Source organism: Panulirus ornatus, chromosome 20 (assembly GCF_036320965.1).
Source record: "Panulirus ornatus isolate Po-2019 chromosome 20, ASM3632096v1, whole genome shotgun sequence".
Classification (NCBI taxonomy): domain Eukaryota; kingdom Metazoa; phylum Arthropoda; class Malacostraca; order Decapoda; family Palinuridae; genus Panulirus; species Panulirus ornatus.
The window spans coordinates 78,876,253-78,899,234 of record NC_092243.1 but is presented as its reverse complement, the minus strand read 5'-3'; the positions used below and the strand labels follow the sequence as shown (position 1 = coordinate 78,899,234).

The following is a 22,982-nucleotide window of genomic DNA, read 5'->3' as shown; positions in this document are numbered from 1 at the left end:
GCAAACGCAGGAGACAGTGACAAAGCAAAATAAAAATATATAATAAATAAATAAATATATATCATAGGGTGGGGAAGGGGGCGAAAATTCTGGGAGCCTTGAAGAATGTGTGGAAGTCGAGAACATTATCTCGGAAAGCAAAAACGGCTATGTTTGAAGGAATAGTGGTTCCAACAATGTTGTATGGTTGCGAGGTGTGGGCTATGGATAGAGTTGTGCGCAGGAGGGTGGATGTGCTGGAAATGAGATGTTTGAGGACAATGTGTGGTGTGAGGTGGTTTGATCGAATAAGTAATGTAAGGGTAAGAGAGATGTGTGGAAATAAAAAGAGCGTGGTTGAGAGAGCAGAAGAGGGTGTTTTGAAATGGTCTGGGCAGATGGAGAAAATGAGTGAGGAAAGATTGACCAAGAGGATATATGTGTCGGAGGTGGAGGGAACGAGGAGAAGTGGGAGACCAAAATGGAGGTGGAAACATGGAGTGAAAAAGATTTTGTGTGATCGGGGCCTGAACATGCAGGAGGGTGAAAGGAGGGCAAGGAATAGAGTGAATTGGATCGATGTGGTAAACCGGGGTTGACGTGCTGTCAGTGGATTGAATCAAGGCATGTCAAGCGTCTGGGGTAAACCATGGAAAGCTGTGTAGGTATGTATATTTGCGTGTGTGGACGTATGTATATACATGTGTATGGGGGGGTTGGGCCATTTCTTTCGTCTGTTTCCTTGCGCTACCTAGCAAAGGCGGGAGACAGCGACAAAGTATAATAAATAAATAAATATATATATATATATATATATATATATATATATATATATATATATATATATATATATATATATCATTAAATTTTACGGGTGGAAATAAAAAGAGCGTGGTTGAGAGAGCAGAAGAGGGTGTTTTGAAGTGGTTTGGGCACATGGAGAGAATGAGTGAGGAACGTAAGGGTAAGAGAGATGTGTGGAAATAAAAAGAGCGTGGTTGAGAGAGCAGAAGAGGGTGTTTTGAAGTGGTTTGGGCACATGGAGAGAATGAGTGAGGAAAGATTGACCAAGAGGATATATGTGTCGGAGGTGGAGGGAACGAGGAGAAGAGGGAGACCAAATTGGAGGTGGAAAGATGGAGTGAAAAAGATTTTGTGTGATCGGGGCCTGAACATGCAGGAGGGTGAAAGGAGGGCAAGGAATAGAGTGAATTGGAGCGATGTGGTATACCGGGGTTGACGTGCTGTCAGTGGATTGAATCAAGGCATGTGAAGCGTCTGGGGTAAACCATGGAAAGCTGTGTAGGTATGTATATTTGCGTGTGTGGACGTGTGTATGTGCATGTGTATGGGGGGGGGGGGTTGGGCCATTTCTTTCGTCTGTTTCCTTGCGCTACCTCGCAAACGCGGGAGACAGCAACAAAGTATAATAAAAAAAAATATATATATATATATATATACTTAGATAAGCAAATGGATTTGTGTGTAGCATTTATGGATCTGGAGAAGGCATATGATAGAGTTGATAGAGATGCTCTGTGGAAGGTATTAAGAATATATGGTGTGGGAGGCAAGTTGTTAGAAGCAGTGATGTAAGGCATGTGTACGTGTAGGAAGAGAGGAAAGTGATTGGTTCTCAGTGTATGTAGGTTTGCGGCAGGGGTGTGTGATGTCTCCATGGTTGTTTAATTTGTTTATGGATGGGGTTGTTAGGGAGGTGAATGCAAGAGTTTTGGAAAGAGGGGCAAGTATGAAGTCTGTTGGGGATGAGAGAGCTTGGGAAGTGAGTCAGTTGTTGTTCGCTGATGATACAGCACTGGTGGCTGATTCATGTGAGAAACTGCAGAAGCTGGTGACTGAGTTTGGTAAAGTGTGTGAAAGAAGAAAGTTAAGAGTAAATGTGAATAAGAGCAAGGTAATTAGGTACAGTAGGGTTGAGGGTCAAGTCAATTGGGAGGTAAGTTTGAATGGTGAAAAACTGGAGGAAGTAAAGTGTTTTAGATATCTGGGAGTGGATCTGGCAGCGGATGGAACCATATTAGCGGAGGTGGATCATAGGGTGGGGGAGGGGGCGAAAATCCTGGGAGCCTTGAAAAATGTGTGAAAGTTGAGAACATTATCTCGGAAAGCAAAAATGGCTATGTTTGAAGGAATAGTGGTTCCAACAATGTTGTATGGTTGCAAGGCGTGGGCTATGGATAGAGTTGTGCACAGGAGGATGGATGTGCTGGAAATTGGAGGTGGAAAGATGGAGTGAAAAAGATTTTGTGTGATCGGGGCCTGAACATGCAGGAGGGTGAAAGGAGGGCAAGGAATAGAGTGAATTGGAGCGATGTGGTATACCGGGGTTGACGTGCTGTCAGTGGATTGAATCAAGGCATGTGAAGCGTCTGGGGTAAACCATGGAAAGCTGTGTAGGTATGTGTATTTGCGTGTGTGGACGTATGGATATACATGTGTATGGGGGGGGGTTGGGCCATTTCTTTCGTCTGTTTCCTTGCGCTACCTCGCAAACGCGGGAAACAGCGACAAAGTATAATAAAAAAAAAAAAAATGATGTTTTGGAAGGAGGTAAATAAAGTGCGTAAGACAAGGGAGCAAATGGGAACTTCAGTGAAGGGCGCAAATGGGGAGGTGATAACAAGTAGTGGTGATGTGAGAAGGAGATGGAGTGAGTATTTTGAAGGTTTGTTGAATGTGTTTGATGATAGAGTGGCAGATATAGGGTGTTTTGGTCGAGGTGGTGTGCAAAGTGAGAGGGTTAGGGAAAATGATTTGGTAAACAGAGAAGAGGTAGTAAAAGCTTTGCAGAAGATGAAAGCCGGCAAGGCAGCAGGTTTGGATGGTATTGCAGTGGAATTTATTAAAAAAGGGGGTGACTGTATTGTTGACTGGTTGGTAAGGTTATTTAATGTATGTATGACTCACGGTGAGGTGCCTGAGGATTGGCGGAATGTGTGCATAGTGCCATTGTACAAAGGCAAAGGGGATAAGAGTGAGTGCTCAAATTACAGAGGTATAAGTTTGTTGAGTATTCCTGGTAAATTATATGGGAGGGTATTGATTGAGAGGGTGAAGGCATGTACTGAGCATCAGATTGGGGAAGAGCAGTGTGGTTTCAGAAGTGGTAGAGGATGTGTGGATCAGGTGTTTGCTTTGAAGAATGTATGTGAGAAATACTTAGAAAAGCAAATGGATTTGTATGTAGCATTTATGGATCTGGAGAAGGCATATGATAGAGTTGATAGAGATGCTCTGTGGAAGGTATTAAGAATATATGGTGTGGGAGGCAAGTTGTTAGAAGCAGTGAAAAGTTTTTATCGAGGATGTAAGGCACATGTACGTGTAGGAAGAGAGGAGAGTGATTGGTTCTCAGTGAATGTAGGTTTGCGGCAGGGGTGTGTGATGTCTCCATGGTTGTTTAATTTGTTTATGGATGGGGTTGTTAGGGAGGTGAATGCAAGAGTTTTGGAAAGAGGGGCAAGTTTGATGTCTGTTGGGGATGAGAGAGCTTGGGAAGTGAGTCAGTTGTTGTTCGCTGATGATACAGCGCTGGTGGCTGATTCATGTGAGAAACTGCAGAAGCTGGTGACTGAGTTTGGTAAAGTGTGTGAGAGAAGAAAGTTAAGAGTAAATGTGAATAAGAGCAAGGTTATTAGGTACAGTGGGGTTGAGGGTCAAGTCAATTGGGAGGTGAGTTTGAATGGAGAAAAACTGGAGGAAGTGAAGTGTTTTAGATATCTGGGAGTGGATCTGGCAGCGGATGGAACCATGGAAGCGGAAGTGGATCATAGGGTGGGGGAGGGGGCGAAAATTCTGGGAGCCTTGAAGAATGTGTGGAGGTCGAGAACATTATCTCGGAAAGCAAAAATGGGTATATTTGAAGGAATAGTGGTTCCAACAATGTTGTATGGTTGCGAGGCGTGGGCTATGGATAGAGTTGTGCGCAGGAGGATGGATGTGCTGGAAATGAGATGTTTGAGGACAATGTGTGGTGTGAGGTGGTTTGATCGAGTAAGTAACGTAAGGGTAAGAGAGATGTGTGGAAATAAAAAGAGCGTGGTTGAGAGAGCAGAAGAGGGTGTTTTGAAATGGTTTGGGCACATGGAGAGAATGAGTGAGGAAAGATTGACCAAGAGGATATATGTGTCGGAGGTGGAGGGAACGAGGAGAAGAGGGAGACCAAATTGGAGGTGGAAAGATGTAGTGAAAAAGATTTTGTGTGATCGGGGCCTGAACATGCAGGAGGGTGAAAGGAGGGCAAGGAATAGAGTGAACTGGAGCGATGTGGTATACCGGGGTTGACGTGCTGTCAGTGGATTGAATCGGGGCATGTGAAGCGTCTGGGGTAAACCATGGAAAGCTGTGTAGGTATGTATATTTGTATATACCTCCCAATTGACTTGACCCTCAACCCTACTGTACCTAATAACCTTGCTCTTATTCACATTTACTCTTAACTTTCTTCTTTCACACACTTTACCAAACTCAGTCACCAGCTTCTGCAGTTTCTCACATGAATCAGCCACCAGCGCTGTATCATCAGCGAACAACAACTGACTCACTTCCCAAGCTCTCTCATCCCCAACAGACTTCATACTTGCCCCTCTTTCCAAAACTCTTGCATTCAACTCCCTAACAACCCCATCCATAAACAAATTAAACCACCATGGAGACATCACACACCCCTGCCGCAAACCTACATTCACTGAGAACCAATCACTTTCCTCTCTTCCTACACGTACACATGCCTTACATCCTCGATAAAAACTTTTCACTGCTTCTAACAACTTGCCTCCCACACCATATATTCTTAATACCTTCCACAGAGCATCTCTATCAACTCTATCATATGCCTTCTCCAGATCCATAAATGCTACATACAAATCCATTTGCTTTTCTAAGTATTTCTCACATACATTCTTCAAAGCAAACACCTGATCCACACATCCTCTACCACTTCTGAAACCACACTGCTCTTCCCCAATCTGATGCTCTGTACATGCCTTCACCCTCTCAATCAATACCCTCCCATATAATTTACCAGGAATACTCAACAAACTTATACCTCTGTAATTTGAGCACTCACTATTATCCCCTTTGCCTTTGTACAATGGCACTATGCACGCATTCTGCCAATCCTCAGGCACCTCACCATGAGTCATACATACATTAAATAACCTTACCAACCAGTCAATAATACAGTCACCCCCTTTTTTATTAAATTCCACTGCAATACCATCCAAACCTGCTGCCTTGCCGGCTTTCATCTTCCGCAAAGCTTTTACTACCTCTTCTACCTCTGATGATATATATATATTTTTTTTTTTGCTTTGTCGCTGTCTCCCACGTTTGCAAGGTAGCGCAACGAAACAGACGAAAGAAATGGCCCAACCCACCCCTATACACATGTATATACATACGTCCACACACGCAAATATACATACCTACACGGCTTTCCATGGTTTACCCCAGACGCTTCACATGCCCTGATTCAATCCACTGACAGCAAGTCAACCCCGGTATACCACATCGATCCAATTCACTCTATTCCTTGCCCTCCTTTCACCCTCCTGCATGTTCAGGCCCCGATCACACAAAATCTTTTTAACTCCATCTTTCCACCTCCAATTTGGTCTCCCACTTCTCCTCGTTCCCTACACCTCCGACACATATATCCTCTTGGTCAATCTTTCCTCACTCATTCTCTCCATGTGCCCAAACCATTTCAAAACACCCTCTTCTGCTCTCTCAACCACGCTCTTTTTATTTCCACACATCTCTCTTACCCTTACGTTACTTACTCGATCAAACCACCTCACACCACACATTGTCCTCAAACATCTCATTTCCAGCACATCCATCCTCCTGCGCACAACTCTATCCATAGCCCACGCCTCGCAACCATACAACATTGTTGGAACCACCATTCCTTCAAACATACCCATTTTTGCTTTCCGAGATAATGTTCTCGACTTCCACACATTCTTCAAGGCTCCCAGGATTTTCGCCCCCTCCCCCACCTATCATCCACTTCCGCTTCCATGGTTCCATACGCTGCCAGATCCACTCCCAGATATCTAAAACACTTTACTTCCTCCAGTTTTTCTCCATTCAAACCTACCTCCCAATTAACTTGTCCCTCAACCCTACTGAACCTAATAACCTTGCTCTTGTTCACATTTACTCTCAAAAATCTCCTTTCACACACTTTACCAAACTCAGTTACCAACCTCTGCAGTCTCATACCCGAATCAGTCACCAGCACTGTATCATCATCGAACAACAACTGACTCACTTCCCAAGCCCTCTCATCCACAACAGACTGCACACTTGCCCCTCTCTCCAAAATTCTTCCATTCACTCCCTAACCACCCCATCCATAAACAAATTAAACAGCCATGGAGACATCACACACCCCTGCCACAAACTGATATTCACTGGGAACCAATCACTTTCCTCTCTTCCTACTCGTACACATGCCTTAAACCCTTGGTAAAAACTTTTCCCTGCTTCTAGCAACTTACCTTCCACTCCATATACTCTTAAAAGTTCTATATTTTTAAGTAAAGTTCCGATAATGATTGCATGACATAATCAGCAAGTTGATGCAAATTTAATCATCACTTCATACGACAGGACGCTCATGGTATTAGCAAGAAATATAATGCACCAAAAAATCTGAAGCAATATGAAATGATAAACAGTGAAAATGATAAAAAAAATATTTCTAATGAGGATATATGATTTAATTAATACATGCCATGGAAAATATTTCACATATTTTACATGAATGTATTTTTTTTTATTATTATTATACTTTGTCGCTGTCTCCCGCGTTTGCGAGGTAGCGCAAGGAAACAGACGAAAGAAATGGCCCAACCCCCCCCCGTACACATGTATATACATACGTCCACACACGCAAATATACATACCTACACAGCTTTCCATGGTTTACCCCAGACGCTTCACATGCCTTGATTCAATCCACTGACAGCACGTCAACCCCGGTATACCACATCGCTCCAATTCACTCTATTCCTTGCCCTCCTTTCACCCTCCTGCATGTTCAGGCCCCGATCACACAAAATCTTTTTCACTCCATCTTTCCACCTCCAATTTGGTCTCCCTCTTCTCCTCGTTCCCTCCACCTCCGACACATATATCCTCTTGGTCAATCTTTCCTCACTCATTCTCTCCATGTGCCCAAACCACTTCAAAACACCCTCTTCTGCTCTCTCAACCACGCTCTTTTTATTTCCACACATCTCTCTTACCCTTACGTTACTCACTCGATCAAACCACCTCACACCACACATTGTCCTCAAACATCTCATTTCCAGCACATCCATCCTTCTGCGCACAACTCTATCCATAGCCCACGCCTCGCAACCATACAACATTGTTGGAACCACTATTCCTTCAAACATACCCATTTTTGCTTTCCGAGATAATGTTCTCGACTTCCACACATTTTTCAAGGCCCCCCAGAATTTTCACCCCCTCCCCCACCCTATGATCCACTTCCGCTTCCATGGTTCCATCCGCTGCCAGATCCACTCCCAGATATCTAAAACACTTCACTTCCTCCAGTTTTTCTCCATTCAAACTCACCTCCCAATTGACTTGACCCTCAAGTCATTAATGAGTATACTATGGATTCTAACATAATCCTCATAAATTTTTCCAGACACAAGAATGAATGAAAAAATATGCAAAGAAGCAGATTTATAAAGCAATGTGACATCTAAAGCTAATAAGGAAAAAAGTAAGTAAGGTCGGGTAGCAATATGCATAATCAACTAATCTGAGGCTAAACAGATAATGAAACTATCTCAAAAGAAATGTAAAACATTAGCAGTAAGCATTCCAGCCATAAGAACACTTAGTTTAGTAATATACAGACCATCCAAAACTAAAATATAGGCATTCAACATGGCACTAATAAGAACTGAAGAAATATGAAGGGACATTGACAAGCCAGAAATGACTATACTTTAGTCACAAAATTTCAATTCTAATATCTATAACAGGAAAAAGAGAGAAAGAATACTAACAGCGTATTCCCTGCATGTCATAGAAGGCAACTATGGAGAATGAGAGTGGGACCTGGAAATCTTCCCCTTCTTGTATGTCAATTTATGAAAGATGGAATATAAGAAGTAGCCAAAAGAGGAATGCTCATCCTCCTCAAAGGCTCATGCTGGAAGGTCTGAATGTGTGTGTTGATATAACCAGGATGAAAAGAAAGGAGAGATAGGTAGCATATTTGAGGAAAGGAACCTTGATATTTTGGCTCTAAGGGAAACAAAGCTCAAGGGTAAAGGGGAAGAGTGGTTTGGGAATGTCTTGGGAGTACAGTCAGGGGTTGGTGAGAGGACAAGAGCAAAGGAAGAAGTAGCACTCCTCCTGAAGCAGGAGTTGTGGGAGTATGTGATAAAGTGTAAGAAAGTAAACTCTAGATTAATATAGGTAAAACTAAATGTGGATGGAAAGAGATGGGTGATTAGTGGTGCCTACGCAACCGGTCATGAGAGGAAAGTTCATAAGAGGCAAGTGTTTTGGGAGCAGTTGAGTGAGTGTGTTAGCAGCTTTGATGCACAAGACAGTGTTATAGTGATTGGTGATTTAAATGCTTAGGTGAGTAATGTGGCAGTTGAGGGTATAATTGGTGTACATGGAGTGTTCAGTGCTTTATATGGAAATGGTGAAGAGTTGACGATTGGGAATACCTGGTTTGAAAAGAGAGATATACATAAGTATACGTATGAAAGCAGGAGAGACGATCAGAGAGCATTATTGGATTATGTTTTACTTGAAAGGCATGTAAAAGAGAGACTTTTGGATGTTAATATGCTGAGAGGGGCAGCTGGAGGTATGTCTGATCATTATCTTGTGGAGGCAAAGGTGAAGATTTGTATAGGTTTTCAGAAAAGAAGAGAGAATGTTGGGGCGAAGAGAGTGGTGAGAGTAAGTGAGCTTAAAAAGGAGACTGGTGTGAGGAAGTACCAGGAGATATTGAGTGCAGAATGGAAAAAGGTGAGAGCAAATGACGTAAGGGGAGTGGGAGAGGAATGGGATGTATTTAGAGAAGCAGTGATGGCTTGTGCAAAAGATGCTTGCACCATGAGAAAGGTGGGAGGTGGGCTGAGTAGAAAGGGTAATGAGTAGTGGGATGAAGTAAGATTGCTAGTGAATGAGACGAGAGAGGAATTTGGACGATTTTTGCAGGGAAGTAGTGCAAATGACTGGAAGATGTATAAAAGAAAGTGACAGGAGGTCGGAAAAGGTGCAAGAGGTGAAAAAGAGGGCAACTGAGAGTTGGGGTGAGAGAATATCAAATTTTAGGGAGAAAAAAAATGTTTTGTAGATTTGAAATGTAGTATTTTGAAGGTTTATTGAATGTGTTAGATGATAGAGTGGCAGATATAGGGTGTTTTGGTCGAGGTGGTGTGTGAAGTGAGAGGGTTAGGGAGAATGCTTTGGTAAACACAGAAGAGGTAGTAAAAGCTTTGCGGAAGATGAAAGCTAGCAAGGCAGCTGGTTTGGATGGTATTGCAGTGGAATTTATTAAAAGCGGGGGTGACTGTGTTGTTGACTGGATGGTAAGGATATTTAATGTCTGTATGACTCATGGTGAGGTGCCTCAGGATTGGCGGAATGCATGCATAGTGCCACTGTACAAAGGCAAAGGGGATAAAGGTGAGTGCTCAAATTACAGAAGTATAAGTTTGTTGAGTATTCCTGGGAAACTATATGGGAAGGTATTGATTGAGAGGGTGAAAGCATATACAGAGCATCAGATTGGGGAAGAGCAGTGTGGTTTCAGAAGTGGTAGAGCATGTGTGGATCAGGTGTTTGCTGTGAAGAATGTATGTGAGAAGTACTTAGAAAAGCGAATGGATTTGTATGTAGCATTTATGGATCTGGAGAAGGCATATGATAATAGAGTTGATAGAGATGCTCTGTGGAAGGTATTAAGAATACATGGTGTGGGAGGCAAGTTGCTAGAAGCAGTGAAAAGTTTTTATCGAGGATGTAAGGCATGTGTACGAGTAGGAAGAGAGGAAAGTGATTGGTTCTCAGTGAATGTTGGTTTGTGGCAGGGGTGCATGATGTCTCCATGGCTGTTTAATTTGCTTATGGATGGGGTTGTTAGGGAGGTGAATGCAAGAGTTTTGGAGAGAGGGGCAAGCATGCAGTCTGTTGTGGATGAGAGGGCTTGGGAAGCGAGTCAGTCGTTGTTCACAGATGATACAGTGCTGGTGGCTGATTCAGGTGAGAAACTGCAGAAGCTGGAGACTGAGTTTGGTAAAGTGTGTAGAAAAAGAAAGCTGAGAGTAAATGTGAATAAGAGCAAGGTTATTAGGTACAGTAGGGTTGAGGGACAAGTCAATTAGGAGGTAAGTTTGAATGGAGAAAAACTGGAGGAAGTGAAGTGTTTTAGAAATCTGGGAGTGGATTTGGCAGCGGATGGAACCCTGGAAGCGGAAGTGAGTTACAGGATAGGGGAGGGGGCGAAAGTTCTTCGAGCACTGAAAAATGTGTGGAAGGCGAGAACATTATCTCAGAAAGCAAAAAGGGTATGTTTGAAGGAATAGTGGTTCCAACAATGTTATATGGTTGTGAGGCATGGGCTATAGATAGGGTTGTGCTGAGGAGGGTGGATGTGTTGGAAATTAGATGCCTGAGGACAATATGTGGTGTTAGGTGGTTTGATTGAGTAAGTAATGAAAGGGTAAGAGAGATGTGTGGTAATAAAAAGAGTGTGGTTGAGAGAGCAGAAAAGGGTGTTTTGAAATGGTTTGGTCACATGGAGAGAATGACTGAAGAAAGATTGACAAAGAGGATATATGTGTCAGAGGTGGAGGGAATGAGGAGAAATGGGAGACCAAATTGGAGGTGGAAGGATGGAGTGAAAAAGATTTTTAGCGATCAGGGCCTGAACATGCAGGAGGGTGAAGGGCGTGCAAGGATTAGAGTGAATTGGAATGATGTGGTATACCAGGGTTGACGAACCATCAATGGATTGAACCAGGGCATGTGAAGCGTCTGGGGTAAACCATGGAAAGTTTTGAGGGGGCCTGGATGTGGAAAGGGAGCTGTGGTTTTGGTGCATTATACATGACAGCTAGAGACCGAGTGTGAATGAATATGGCCTTTGTTGTCCTTTCCTAGCACTACCTCACGCGCATGCGGGGGGAGGGGGTTGTCATTTCACGTGTGGCAGGGTGGCAACGGGAATGAATGAAGGCAGCAAGTATGAATTATGTACATGTGTATATGTGTATATGTCTGTGTATGTATATATATGTATACATTGCAATGTAGAGGTATGTATATATGCACATGTGGACATGTATGTATATGTATGTGTATTTGGGTGGGTTGGGCCATACTCATAAATGTAGCATTTATGAATCTGGAGAAGGCATATGATAGAGTTGATAGAGATGCTCAGTGGAAGGTATTAAGAATACCTCTTCTGCAAAGCTTTTACTACCTCTTCTCTGTTTACCAAATCATTCTCCCTAACCCTCTCACTTCGCACACCATCTCGACCAAAACACCCTATATCTGCCACTCTATCATCTAACACATTCAACAAACCTTCAAAATACTCACTCCATCTCCTTCTCACATCACCACTATTTGTTATTACCTCCCCATTAGCCCCCTTCACTGATGTTCCCATTTGTTCTCTTGTCTTACGCACTTTATTTACCTCCTTCCAAAACATCTTTTTATTCTCCCGAAAATCTAATGATATTCTCTCACTCCAACTCTCATTTGCAATCTTTTTCAACTCTTGCACCTTTCTCTTGACCTCCTGCCTCTTTCATTTATACATCTCCCAGTCATTTGCACTATTTCCCTACAAAAATCGTCCAAATGCCTCTCTCTTTTCTTTCACTAATAATCTTACCTCTTTGTCCCACCACTCACTACTCTTTCTAATGTGCCCACCTCCCACACTTCTCATGCCACAAGCATCTTTTGTGCAAGCCATCACTGCTTCCCTAAATACATCTCACTCCTCCCCCACTCCCCTTACGTCCTTTGCTCTCACCTTTTTCCATTCTGCACTCAGTCTCTCCTGGTACTTTCTCACACAAGGCTTCTTTCCAAGCTCACTTACTCTCACCATTCTCTCCACCCCAACAAAAAAATGAAACACTTTAAGTTCCCAAGTGCACTTTCAAGTAATAATCACATCGTCAGGGGAGATAAAAGAATGAAATGGAAGACGTAGAAAGTCAACTGATATATAAGGAAAAGCTGTAGCTAACACACCACTGGTAAACAAGCATTACCGGATGGTGGTGTTTGAGTTGGTGAGTTCTGGTCTGGTAACTTGCCTGTCATAATTTTTCTTTTACGTAATTATGTGGACAAGAAAGGGAACTCTCCACATAATATTAAAACGGCACATCCCCTACCCAACCAGTAGCCGAGGAACAAGGCTCCTCACCTCCCCCACCAGTGCCTGAGGAACAAGGCTACTCACCTCCCCCATCAGTACCTGAGGAAGAAGGCCCCTCACCTCCCCTGCCAGTACCCGAGGAACAAGGCTACTCACCTCCCCCATCAGTACCTGGGGAACAAGGCTCCTCACCTTCCCCACCAGTACCTGAGGAACACAGCTCCTCACCTCCCCCACTCATAACTGAGGAACAAGGTACCCCCCCCCCAGCCAGTACCTGAGGAACTAGGCCTAGGCCCCTCATCTCCCCCACCAGTTCATGAGGAACAAGGCTCCTCATCTCCCCCACCAGTAACTGAGGAACAAGGCTAACCCCCCCCCAATCAGTACATGAGGAGCTAGGCCACTCACCTCCCCCACCAGTTCCTGAGAAATCATGAGTCCTCACTTCTCCCACCAGTAACTGAGGAACAAAGCTCCCCCTCCCCATCAGTACCTGAGGAACTAAGCTGCTCACCTCCCACCAGTTCCTGAAGAATAAGGCTCCTTACCTCCCACACCAGTTCCTGAGGAACAAGGCTCCTCACCTCCCCCACCAGTAACTAAGGAACATAGCTCCCCCTCCCCCCCACATCATCAGTACCTGATTAGCAAAGCTCCTCACCTCCCCTATCAGTACCTGATTAACAAAGCTCCTCACCTCCCCCACCAGTTCCTGAGGAACATGGAGCCTCACCTCCTTCTTTATGATAAGGATACTACTCTCATTAATGTAATAACTCTGACCAACTCATGAAGTGTTGGAGCAAAGCTCAAGTTCATTCAGTATGCTAAAGAAGCTTGCAGTAGGTGTACTTGCTTAAAAAACACATCCTCTACCACTTATGAAACCACACAGTTCCTTCCCAGCCTAATGCTCTGTATATGCCTTTGCCCTGTCAATCAATACCCTCCTATACAACTTTACAGGTATACTCAACAAACTTATACATCTATAGTTTAAACACCCACCTTTATCTTCTTTGCCTTATACAATGGCACTATACATGCATTCTACTAATCCTCAGGCACCTTATTGTAATCCATACATACAATGAAACTCCAGACAAACCAATTAACATCAGTCACACCCTTTCTTAATAAATTCAATAGCAATACCATCCACTCCTGCCACCTTGCTATATTTAATCTTATGCAAAGCTTTCACCACTTCTCTCTTCACCAAACCACACTCAATGACTCTCACTTTGCATACCACCCTAATCAATACACCCTACATCTGCCACTCTATCATCAAACACATTTAACAATACTTCAAAATACTCACTCCACCTCCTCACTTCATTACTACCTATTATCACTACCCTTTTGACCCCTTCACTGATGTTCCCATTTGTTCTCTTGTCTTTTGCACATTATTTACCTCCCTCCAAAACATATTCTCCCCCAAGTTTACTGATACTCGCTCATCCAAGCTCTCCTTTGCCCTATTTTTCAACTCCTACACCTTCCTCTTGACCTCCAGCCACTTTTTTTTATACATTCCCCCATCATTTGCACTCCTTCCCTGTAAATTCTGCCCAAATGCTTGTCTTTTCTCTTTCACTAGCACCTTTACTTAATAACACCATTCACTAACCTTTCTAATCTGCCTACCTCCAACCTACAAACTTTCACATGCCATCTCCAACCTTTCACATGCCACATGCAACTCTTGCACATGCCAGCAATGCTTCCCTAAATACTTCCTATTCCTCATCCACTCTCCTTGCTTCATTTACTATCATCTTTTACCATTCTACTCTAAATCTCTCCAGGTATTTCTTCACATGTCTCTTTTCCAAGTTCAATTACTTTCACCACTCTCTTCTCACCAAAACTGTTTCCTCTTTATTGAAAACCTCTACAAATCTAAATTCCACAAGGTAGTAATCACACATCACACCAGCTGCACCTTTCAGCACATTTACATCCAAAAATCTTTTACATTCCTTTAAATCAATATGTAATCTAATAATGCCCACTGACCATCTCCTCTGCTGTCATGTGTACACTTGTGTATATCCCTCTTTTTGAATCATGTATTCCCAATCACCAGTCCTTTTTCAGCAAAAACACCATAAGCTGTTCTCCATTTCCATTCATAACACTGAATATCCCATGCTCCACAATTGTACCTTTAATTGTCACATTACTTACCTTCTCATCTAAATCACCCATTACTAATACCCAGTCTCTTACATCAAAACTGCTGACCCAATTACTCAGCTGCTCCCACAACACTTGCCTCTGATGATATTTCTTCTACTGGCCATGTACATAGGCATCCATCTCTTGCCACCCACTCCTAGTTTTACCCACATCAATCTAGAATACCCTTCCTTACACTCTATCACACAGCCCCAGGACTCCTGCTTCAAGAGTAATGCTACTCCTTCTTTAGCTCTTGTCCTCTCACCAACCCCTGACTTTACTCCTAAGACATTTCCAAACCATTCCTCCCCCTCACCCTTGAACTTTCACTCAGAGCCAGAGCATCCAGGTTTCACTCTTCAGACATACTACCTATCTCTCCTCTCTTCTCATCTTGGTTACATCCACACACATTTAAGACACCCCAGCCTAAACCTTCAAGGAGGATAAGCTTTCCCTACCTGGCTCCTTCTTCCATTCCTTCTTTTGGAAATTGAAATACAATGAGAATTTCATTTTATCCAACACTTTAAAACAACAAAATTTCATCTGCAGTTATCTATCAGTAAGTCTGTTAGCAATTTACCTCAAAATAGTTGGTGACCCATGGCACCATTGGGTCTGTACTCTCCACAGTAAAAAGAACATTTCTTGTGGGTACAACTGTTCCCTCTGGTACAGCACATACACGTAGTGGTAACTTTCCTCCATGGTGCTGCAGAAAGAAGAGTGAAGTTTCAACAAAATGATACATATGTGTAAATATGTAAATGAGCAGAAATTTAACTGAACTGAGATAAAGGTAAAAAAATATTGAGAGGATTTCAGTATTCAGTAAAGATTCTGAAATATACTAGTAGAGCAACTATAAAAAGTAATCCTGTCCTTATATTGTGCACGTTATTCAAATGCTAAAGTTAGAAGGCTGTTCTATGCAACATTTGAATTACCTGCACTACAGCACAGTCATCAGGACTGAAATGGAGATAGGTAGAAAAGCACATTTTGAAATTTGAAAAACATTTTTCAGAAGCAATTTCCTGCGAGAAAAAAAGATTCTCTAGAATATTCTCTGGGAGAATCAGGGTTGGAACCATCTAACTCTGTTCTCTGGTAAGTAAACACTAGCTTTCCCAACTTATCACCATCCAAACAACCATGGTTGAGGCAGCTTACTTATTTCGGGCCCTTCTCTGGCCAAAGCCCACTACTGTCAATGACTTGTCTGTCAGCTCAAAACTTGTGGACAGATCATGGGTGTCAACCTAAATAAGGTCACAGTCAGGCTAAAAAGGTCTATCAAACAGAGAGCAGGAATGGAAGGGCACAGTAACGAATCCAGGAAAAATATCCTCATGGTGTACCATCTTGAAGGAAAATGGATTACATGTTAATTGATAGGCACACAAAAGAGAGACTTTTGGATGTTAATGTGCTGAGAGGTGCAACTGGAGGGATGAGGGAGACTTTTGGATGTTAATGTGCTGTGAGGTGCAACTGGAGGGATGTCTGATCATAATCTTAGGGAGGTGAAGGTGAAGATTTGTAGAGGTTTTCAGAAAAGAAGAGAGAATGTTGGGATGAAAAGAGTGGTAAGAGTAAGTGAGCTTGGGAAGGAGACTTGTGTGAGGAAGTACCACGAGAGACTGAGTGCAGAATGGATAAAGGTGAGAACAAAGGAGGTAAGGGGAGTGGGGGAGGAATGGGATACATTTAGGGAAGCAGTGATGGCTTTTGCAAAAGATGCTTGTGGCATGAGAAGCATGGGAGATGGGCAGATTAGAAAGGGTTGTGAGTGGTGGGATGAAGAAGTAACATTATTAGTGAAAGAGAAGAGAGAGGCATTTGGATGATTTTTGCAGGGAAATAATGCAAATGAGTGGGAGATGTATAAAAGAAAGAGGCAGGAGGTCAAGAGAAAGGTTCAAGAGGTGAAAAAGAGGGCAAATGAGAGTTGGGGTGAGAATCATTAAATTTTAGGGAAAATAAAAAGATGCTTGTGGCATGAGAAGAGTGGGAGGTGGGTTGATTAGAAAGGGTAGTGAGTGGTGGGATGAAGAAGTAAGAGTATTAGTGAAAGAGAAGAGAGAGGCATTTGGACGATTTTTGCAGGGAAAAAATGCAATTGAGTGGGAGATGTATAAAAGAAAGAGACAGGAGGTCAAGAGAAAGGTGCAAGAGGTGAAAAAAAGGGCAAATGAGAGTTGGGGTGAGAGAGTATCATTAAATTTTAGGGAGAATAAAAAGATGTTCTGGAAGGAGGTAAATAAAGTGCGTAAGACAAGGGAGCAAATGGGAACTTCAGTGAAGGGCGCAAATGGGGAGGTGATAACAAGTAGTGGTGATGTGAGAAGGAGATGGAGTGAGTATTTTGAAGGTTTGTTGAATGTGTTTGATGACAGAGTGGCAGATATAGGGTGTTTTGGTCGAGGTGGTGTGCAAAGTGAGAGGGTTAGGGAAAATGATTTGGTAAACAGAGAAGAGGTGGTGAAAGCTTTGCGGAAGATGAAAGCCGGCAAGGCAGCAGGTTTGGATGGTATTGCAGTGGAATTTATTAAAAAAGGGGGTGACTGTATTGTTGACTGGTTGGTAAGGTTATTTAATGTATGTATGACTCATGGTGAGGTGCCTGAGGATTGGCGGAATGCGTGCATAGTGCCATTGTACAAAGGCAAAGGGGATAAGAGTGAGTGCTCAAATTACAGAGGTATAAGTTTGTTGAGTATTCCTGGTAAATTATATGGGAGGGTATTGATTGAGAGGGTGAAGGCATGTACAGAGCATCAGATTGGGGAAGAGCAGTGTGGTTTCAGAAGTGGTAGAGCATGTGTGGATCAGGTGTTTGCTTTGAAGAATGTATGTGAGAAATACTTAGAAAAGCAAATGGATTTGTATGTAGCATTTATGGATCTGGAGAAGGCATATGATAGAGTTGATAGAGATGCTCTGTGGAAGGTATTAAGAATATATGGTGTGGGAGGAAAGTTGTTAGAAGCAGTGAAAAGTTTTTATCGAGGATGTAAGGCATGTGTACGTGTAGGAAGAGAGGAAAGTGATTGGTTCTCAGTGAATGTAGGTTTGCGGCAGGGGTGTGTGATGTCTCCATGGTTGTTTAATTTGTTTATGGATGGGGTTGTTAGGGAGGTAAATGCAAGAGTTTTGGAAAGAGGGGCAAGTATGAAGTCTGTTGGGGATGAGAGAGCTTGGGAAGTGAGTCAGTTGTTGTTCGCTGATGATACAGCGCTGGTGGCTGATTCATGTGAGAAACTGCAGAAGCTGGTGACTGAGTTTGGAAAAGTGTGTGGAAGAAGAAAGTTAAGAGTAAATGTGAATAAGAGCAAGGTTATTAGGTACAGTAGGGTTGAGGGTCAAGTCAATTGGGAGGTGAGTTTGAATGGAGAAAAACTGGAGGAAGTGAAGTGTTTTAGAAATCTGGGGGTGGATCTGGCAGAGGATGGAACCATGGAAGCGGAAGTGGATCATAGGGTGGGGGAGGGGGCGAAAACCCTGGGGGCCTTGAAGAATGTGTGGAAGTCGAGAACATTATCTCGGAAAGCAAAAATGGGTATGTTTGAAGGAATAGTGGTTCCAACAATGTTGTATGGTTGCGAGGCGTGGGCTATGGATAGAGTTGTGCGCAGGAGGATGGATGTGCTGGAAATGAGATGTTTGAGGACAATGTGTGGTGTGAGGTGGTTTGATCGAGTGAGTAACGTAAGGGTAAGGGAGATGTGTGGAAATAAAAAGAGCGTGGTTGAGAGAGCAGAAGAGGGTGTTTTGAAGTGGTTTGGGCACATGAAGAGAATGAGTGAGGAAAGATTGACCAAGAAGATATATGTGTCGGAGGTGGAGGGAACGAGGAGAAGAGGGAGACCAAATTGGAGGTGGAAAGATAGAGTGAAAAAGATTTTGTGTGATCGGGGCCTGAACATGCAGGAGGGTGAAAGGAGGGCAAGGAATAGAGTGAATTGGAGCGATGTGGTATACCGGGGTTGACGTGCTGTCAGTGGATTGAATCAGGGCATGTGAAGCGTCTGGGGTAAACCATGGAAAGTTGTGTAGGTATGTATATTTGCGTGTGTGGACGTATGTATATACATGTGTATGGGGGGGGGGGGTTGGGCCATTTCTTTCGTCTGTTTCCTTGCGCTACCTCGCAAACGCGGGAGACAGCGACAAAATATAAAAAAAAAAAAAAAAAGATCTTTTGGAAGGAGGTAAATAAAGTGCGTAAGACAAGGGAACAAATAGGAACATCAGTAAAGGGGGCTTATGGGGAGATGATAACAAGTAGTGGTGATGTGAGAAGGGGATGGAGTGAGTATTTTGGTTTGTTGAATGTGTCTGATGATAAGAGTGGCAGATATAGGGTGTTTTGGTCAGGGTGGTATGCAGAGTGAGAGGGTTAGGGAGAATGATTTGTTAAACAGAGAAGAGGTAGTAAAAGCTTTGCAGAAGATGAAAGCCGGCAAGGCAGCAGGTTTGGATGGAATTTATCAAGAAAGGGGGTGACTGTATTGTTGACTGGTTGGTAAGGTTATTTAATGTATGTATGACTCATGGTGAGGTGCCTGAGGATTTGCGGAATGCTTGCATAGTGCCATTGTACAAAGGCAAAGGGGATAAAAGTGAGTGCTCAAATTACAGAGGTATAAGTTTGTTGAGTATTCCTGGGAAATTATATGGAAGGGTATTGATTGAGAGGGTGAAGGCATGTACAGAGCATCAGATTGGGGAAGAGCAGTGTGGTTTCAGAAGTGGTAGAGGATGTGTGGATCAGGTGTTTGCTTTGAAGAATGTATGTGAGAAATACTTAGAAAAGCAAATGGATTGGTATGTGGCATCTATGGATCTGGAGAAGGCCTATGATACAGATGCTCTGTGGAAAGTATTAAGAATATATGGTGTGGGAGGCAAGTTGTTAGAAGCAATGAAAAGATTTTATCGACTATGTAAGGCATGGGTATGAGTAGGAAGAGAGGAAAGTGATTGGTTCTCAGTGAATGTAGGTTTGCGGCAGGGGTGTGTGATGTCTCCATGGTTGTTTGTTTATGGATGGGGTTGTTAGGGAGGTGAATGCAAGTGTTTTGGAGAGGGACAAGTATGCAGACTGTTGTGGATGAGACGGCTTGGGAAGTGAGTCAGTTGTTGTTCGATGATGATACAGTGCTGGTGGCTGATTCGGGTGAGAAACTGCAGAAGCTGGTGACTGAGTTTGGTAAAGTGTTTGAAAGAAGAAAGGTGAGAGTAAATGTGAATAAGAGCAAGGTTATTAGATACAGTAGGGTTGAGGGAAAAGTTAATTGGGAGGTAAGTTTGAATGGAGAAAAACTGGAGGAAGTGAAGTGTTTTAGATATCTGGGAGTGGATTTGGCAGCAGATGGAACCATGGAAGCGGAAGTGAGTCACAGGGTGGGGGAGGGGGTGAGAGTTCTGGGACCATTGAAAAATGTGTGGTAGGTGAGAACATTATCTCGGAAAGCAAAAATGGGTATGTTTGAAGGAATAGTGGTTCCAACAATGTTATATGGTTGTGAGGCATGGGTTCCAACAATGTCATATGGTTGCGAGGCATGGGCTACAGATAGGGTTGTGCAGAGGAAGGTGTATGTGTTGGAAATGAGATGTTTGAGGACAATATGTGGTGTGAGGTGGTTTGATCGAGTAAGTAATGAAAGGGTAAGAGAGATGTGCGATAATAAAAAGAGTGTCGTTGAGAGAGCAGAAGAGGGTGTATTGACATGGTTTGGTTACATGGGGAATGAGTGAGGAAAGATTGACAAAGGGAATATATGTGTCAGAGGTGGAGGGAACGAGGAGAAGTGGGAGACCAAATTGGAGGTGGAAGGATGGAGTGAAAAAGATTTTTAGCGAATGGGGCCTGAACATAAACGAGGGTGAAAGGCGTGCAAGGAATAGAATGAATTGGAACGATGCAAATGAATTAATATATGCAAAGGAGAAGCTTTTAAGTGGGAGACAACATAGTTTTACGGAAAGGAGGTCACACATAACCAATCTGCTAGATTTCTATGACACAGTAAGCTTCATCCTAAAACACAGAGAGGTATCATGGACTGTCAGAAAGCCTCTGACCTGGTTCCTCATTGGAGGGTGACTAAAAAGCTACATCTATAGGCAGGAATAAGGAGTGGACTCTATCGCTGGAAAGAAAACTACCTTACTGGAAGGTAGCAAAGAACACAGGTAAAAGGTGCATCCTCTAAATGGGCTGGAGTTACAAATGGCATACTACAGGGGATGGTCTTGAGCCTACTGCTATTCTTGGTGCATTAATGACTTGACTAATGAACTGGCACTGTATCTTATGGGTGTGGATCATACCAACATATGCAAAAATAAAGAAAATGATAACTGTATCAGTCTATGGAGCACCTGGACAATCTCATAAGGTGGTCAGATTTATGGATGATGAGATTCAATCCAAACAAGTGAAGCTGATGGAGAGGACAAAACAAAAGAAAGCCTTGGTGTAATTATTACCTGGCAGGATTTATATCAAAAGAATGTACATGTGAAAGAGATCCAGGGGTTGCCATCATATTTACTTTATCATCAGAGATACACATTAGGAGAATGCAAGAATCACATTCAAATATATGGAAAATTATCTATTACACATGTCAGACCAAAACTGGATTATGCCTTAGGAGTCTGGTCATTACACCTACAGAAGATGGAAAAAGATCTGATTGAGTACACAGAAAAGCAACTAAGATGGCACCTGAATGAAAAAAAAAAAAGGCTACAATGGCTGCAGGGTTCAAAGCTGTTTCCCTTGCAGGAAAGGAGATGAATGGAGACCTAATAAAAGCCTTCAAGTTTCTAATTCAGCTGGATGATACTGACAGAGAACAGTTCTTCAAGAGATACACCACCAGAGTTACCAGAGACCAAAATAAAAAGTTGGGTAAAAAGCTAGTCAGAAAGGATTAGGCAGGAACATCAGGTAGAAGCAGTTGGTAGGATCATCAGGTAGGAGCCTCTGAAAACTCTGCATTAGAGTTGCCCTCTATGCATGGCCTGTTAAGGGAGAGGCATTAAAGGCTAAGAAGCAGCACTGGAGTTCACCACTTATTGATACTTTTGCCATGGCCACCCCTTTGTGGGAGTTCCAGGAGGGAATATGTATCAGAGATGTAGATAGATAGATATGATGTCAATAAGTGCTGGTTAAGTGTCAAGAAGGTGGATGATTGAAATAAACTAACCAATGAGGCAGTGAATGCTAACAGTTTATAAAAGTCTACAAGGCTTCTCAATGGCATAAAAAGTTTAGAAGTTAGGGCCCCATGAGGGACCCCACAAGTTTAGAACTCTCTCCCCACACTGTACAAAGAGTTAATAAAAAATAGCTAATTAGGTGATACATACTATGTCTTTACCCCTATGTGGGTATACACACACATACACCTCAGCCTAAGCCATGTGATACAAAATATGTGCTCAGAGGAAAAAGGTCAAGTAGTGATAATCCTTAGACTTTTAAAATACTGTGAATAGCAACCTAAACAAAGCCTTTAACACTATCCCCTTGGGGACAGTTTACAAAAGAAACGGGACTAAAGCAGCCGTAAGTGGTGCAAAATTACTGAAATGGAAGAAGACTATGGGCATATGTTCACGGTACCTTCTTAAATCGAGTAAGAAGAACCAATGGGCTTTAACAAAATTCAATCTGCATGCAAAAGATTTTCCTGGATTGTGTAAACCACTTGCCACATGAATGGAATCATATGCGAATGTCTGTGTATATGATGAAGATATTGTGAGAGAAGAAAGGGGTGTATGAGATAATGAAAACCTCCAAAGAGACTAGATAAGCTCCAAAGGTGGTCATTATCTTGGGGGTTCAAACTGCAGACATCAACAAGTGAAGGGACTTGAAGATTGATCCACATAAAAAACAAAGAATATATGGTGTGGGTGGCAAGTTGTTAGAAGCAGTGAAAAGTTTTTATCGAGGATGTAAGGCATGTGTACGTGTAGGAAGAGAGGAAAGTGATTGGTTCTCAGTGAATGTAGGTTTGCGGCAGGGGTGTGTGATGTCTCCATGGTTGTTTAATTTTGTTTATGGATGGGGTTGTTAGGGAGGTAAATGCAAGTTTTGGAAAGAGGGGCAAGTATGAAGTCTGTTGGGGATGAGAGAGCTTGGGAAGTGAGTCAGTTGTTGTTCGCTGATGATACAGCGCTGGTGGCTGATTCATGTGAGAAACTGCAGAAGCTGGTGACTGAGTTTGGTAAAGTGTGTGAAAGAAGAAAGTTAAGAGTAAATGTGAATAAGAGCAAGGTTATTAGGCACAGTAGGGTTGAGGGTCAAGTCAATAGGGAGGTAAGTTTGAATGGAGCAAAACTGGAGGAAGTA

General features: G+C 42.8%; 1 protein-coding gene across 6 annotated transcripts in view; it reads right to left on the bottom strand.

Annotated features, from left to right (window-relative positions):
* Nucleotides 1–22,982, bottom strand: part of LOC139756165 (nicotinamide phosphoribosyltransferase-like) — a 249,048-nt gene that overhangs the window by 151,167 nt on the left and 74,899 nt on the right. For 5 of the 6 annotated variants that reach the window (XM_071675350.1, XM_071675351.1, XM_071675354.1 and 2 more), the window contains one exon: nucleotides 15,183–15,311. The exons of the other annotated variant lie outside the window; for it this stretch is intronic. In XM_071675350.1, coding sequence (XP_071531451.1) covers nucleotides 15,183–15,311 — 129 coding nt within the window. The remainder of the gene's footprint in view (nucleotides 1–15,182; nucleotides 15,312–22,982) is intronic. 6 annotated transcript variants of the gene reach the window in all.